Source organism: Calidris pugnax, unplaced genomic scaffold (genome assembly GCF_001431845.1).
Source record: "Calidris pugnax isolate Ruff unplaced genomic scaffold, ASM143184v1 scaffold619, whole genome shotgun sequence".
Classification (NCBI taxonomy): domain Eukaryota; kingdom Metazoa; phylum Chordata; class Aves; order Charadriiformes; family Scolopacidae; genus Calidris; species Calidris pugnax.
In genome coordinates, this window is record NW_015091308.1 from 38,896 (window position 1) to 41,965 (window position 3,070).

Below are 3,070 nucleotides of genomic sequence, written 5' to 3' on the forward strand. Positions count from 1 at the left end.
GGGGACACACAACATCAAAAGGAGTCTTGGGGGGGGTTTCCAGGGGACTTCCTGGGGTCACTTCTAGGGACGGGGACATTTTGGGGGTCTCAGAGGTGCCCAGGACCACTCTGGAGGTGCTCAAGGGGTGTCCAAGGTGCCCTGGACAATATTGGGGGGCCCTGGGTGGTCCCATGGGGGTCCAGGACCACACTGGGAGTCTTGGGGTGCTCTTGGGGTGGCCAGGACCACCCTGGGGGTGCCCAGGACCACGCTGAAGGTGCCCCTGACCACGCTGGGAGTCCCTGGGTGGTCCCATGAGGTGTCCAGGACGATTTGAGGGGGTCTTGGGGTGTCCAGAGCCACCCTGGCGGAGCCAAGGACAGTATCAGGGGACCCTCGGTGGTCCCATGGGTGCCCAGGACCACACTGAGGGTCCCTGGGTGGCCCCATGAGGGGTCCAGGACCATTTGAGGGGGGCTTGGGGTGTCCAGAGCCACCCTGGCGGAGCCAAGGACAGTATCAGGGGACCCTCGGTGGTCCCATGGGTGCCCAGGACCACGCTGAAGGTGCCCCTGACCACGCTGGGAGTCCCTGGGTGGTCCCATGAGGTGTCCAGGACCATTTGAGGGGGTCTTGGGGTGTCCAGAACCACCCTGGGGGTGCCAAGGACAGTATCAGGGGACCCTCGGTGGTCCCATGGGTGCCCAGGACCACAATTGAGTGCCCAGGACCACACTGAGGGTCCCTGGGTGGCCCCATGAGGTGTCCAGGACCATTTGGGGGGGATCTTGGGGTGCCCAGGACCACTCTAGGGGTGCCCCAGGGGTGCCCAGGACCACACTGGGGGTCCCTGGGTGGTCCCATGAGGTGTCCAGGACCATTCTGGGGGGGGTCCGGGACCACATTGGTGGTCTTGGGGCGCTCTTGGGGTGGCCAAGACCACCCTGGGGGTGCCAAGGACAGTATCAGGGCACCTTAGATGGTCCCATGGGTGTCAGGGACCACCCTGGGGGTGCCCAGGAACGTGCTGGGGGTCCCTGGGTGGTCCCATGAGGTGTCCAGGACCATTTGGGGGAGATCTTGGGGTGCCCAGGACCACAATTGGGTGCCCCAGGGGTGCCCAGGACCACACTGAGGGTCCCTGGGTGGTCCCATGAGGGTCCCATTCTAGGGAGTCTTGGGGTGCTCTCGGGGTGTCCAGGACCACCCTGGGGGCACCCAGGACCCCACTGGGGGGCACCCAGGCAGGTCTTCCATGCTCCAACCCCCCCCTCCTCACCTCCAAGGTGCCCCTTTTGGTGGGATTAAGGATGAGGAACTTCTTGAGCAGGTTTTCGCAGTCGGTGGACATGTAAAAAGGGATGCGGTATTTCCCCCGCAGCACCCGCTCCCGCAACTCCTGGGGGGGGGACAAACACCCATCAGCAGGACACCGTGACCCCCCCACCCCACGGAACATTTCCCCCCCCCCAAAAAAACCCAACCCTGAGGTGTTACCTTCAGATTTTGCCCATCGAAGGGCAAGGAACCGCTGACCAGGGTGTAGAGGATGACGCCCAAACTCCAGACGTCGACTTCGGGGCCGTCGTATTTTTTCCCCTGGAAGAGTTCGGGGGCGGCGTAGGGGGGGGACCCGCAAAAAGTGTCCAATTTGTTCCCGAAGGTGAATTCGTTGCTGAACCCAAAATCGGCGATTTTGATGTTCATGTCGGCGTCCAGCAGGAGGTTTTCCGCCTGTCCCGGGGGGGGAAGGGAGAGCACCACGAGGTTGGTTTAGGGGTGTCTGGGTGCTGCCCTGGGGGTCCCAGCACGTCCCAGGGGGGGTTCAGGGGTGTCTGGGTGCTGCCCAAGGGGTCCTTGTGCCCTCCCAGGGGTGTCTGGGTGCCCCCCAAAAGGTCCTGGGCACCCTCCCAGGGGGGTTCAGGGGTGTCTGGGTGCTGCCCTGGGGGTCCTTGCACCTCCCAGGGGGGTTCAGGGGTGTCTGGGTGCTGCCCTGGGGGTCCTGGCTCCCTCCCAGGGGGTTCAGGGGTGTCTGGGTGCTGCCCTGGGGGTCCTTGCACCTCCCAGGGGGGTTCAGGGGTGTCTGGGTGCTGCCCTGGGGGTCCTAGCACCTCCCGGGGGGCTTCAGGGGTGTCTGGGTGCTGCCCTGGGGGTCCTTGCACCTCCCAGGGGGGTTCAGGGGTGTCTGGGTGCTGCCCTGGGGGTCCTTGCACCTCCCAGGGGGGTTCAGGGGTGTCTGGGTGCTGCCCTGGGGGTCCTTGCACCTCCCAGGGGGGTTCAGGGGTGTCTGGGTGCTGCCCTGGGGGTCCTTGCACCTCCCAGGGGGGTTCAGGGGTGTCTGGGTGCTGCCCTGGGGGTCCTTGCACCTCCCAGGGGGGTTCAGGGGTGTCTGGGTGCTGCCCTGGGGGTCCTTGCACCTCCCAGGGGGGTTCAGGGGTGTCTGGAACCCCCTTGGATGTGTCACACCCGTGTGTGTGTGTGTCCCCCTGCCCCGACCTGTCGAAACTTTGCCCGGGCCTCCTTCTCCTTCATGCGCCCGTGGGCCACCAAGTAGTCGAAAACCTCACCTGGGGGGGCAGAATAAGAAAAGGGGGGTGGGGGTCCTTGCACCATCCCAGGGTGTCTGGAACCTCCCAGGAGGTTCAGGGGTGTCTGGGTGCTGCCCTGGCATCAAGGGGGGTGGGAGCCCCGAGGAGCCCCTTGGGGTGCTGGCAGGGGGGTCCCGGGGGGGTCCCAAGGTGGTGGCTCCTCACCTTCAGGTCCCTGTGGACAATGAACTTCTGGTGGCAGTACTGCACGGCCGACACTATCTGCAGCCCAGCACCTCCCGGGGAGGTTCAGGGGTGTCTGGGTGCTGCCCTGGGGGTCCTTGCACCATCCCAGGGTGTCTGGAACCTCCCAGGAGGTTCAGGGGTGTCTGGGTGCTGCCCTGGCATCAAGGGGGGTGGGGGCCCCGAGGAGCCCCTTGGGGTGCTGGCAGGGGGGTCCCGGGGGGGTCCCAAGGTGGTGGCTCCTCACCTTCAGGTCCCTGTGGACAATGAACTTCTGGTGGCAGTACTGCACGGCCGACACTATCTGCAGGAGAGGG

The 3,070-nt window shown here is 65.4% G+C and overlaps 1 protein-coding gene across 1 annotated transcript in view; it reads right to left on the reverse strand.

Moving 5' to 3' along the window:
• Window positions 1–3,070, reverse strand: part of LOC106899175 (serine/threonine-protein kinase MARK2-like) — a 29,686-nt gene that overhangs the window by 22,597 nt on the left and 4,019 nt on the right. The window contains exons 3-5 of the mRNA XM_014960883.1: window positions 2,736–2,806; window positions 1,480–1,716; window positions 1,262–1,381 (exon numbers count right to left, since the gene is read on the reverse strand). Of these exons, the coding sequence (XP_014816369.1) occupies window positions 1,262–1,381; window positions 1,480–1,716; window positions 2,736–2,806 (428 nt within the window). The remainder of the gene's footprint in view (window positions 1–1,261; window positions 1,382–1,479; window positions 1,717–2,735; window positions 2,807–3,070) is intronic.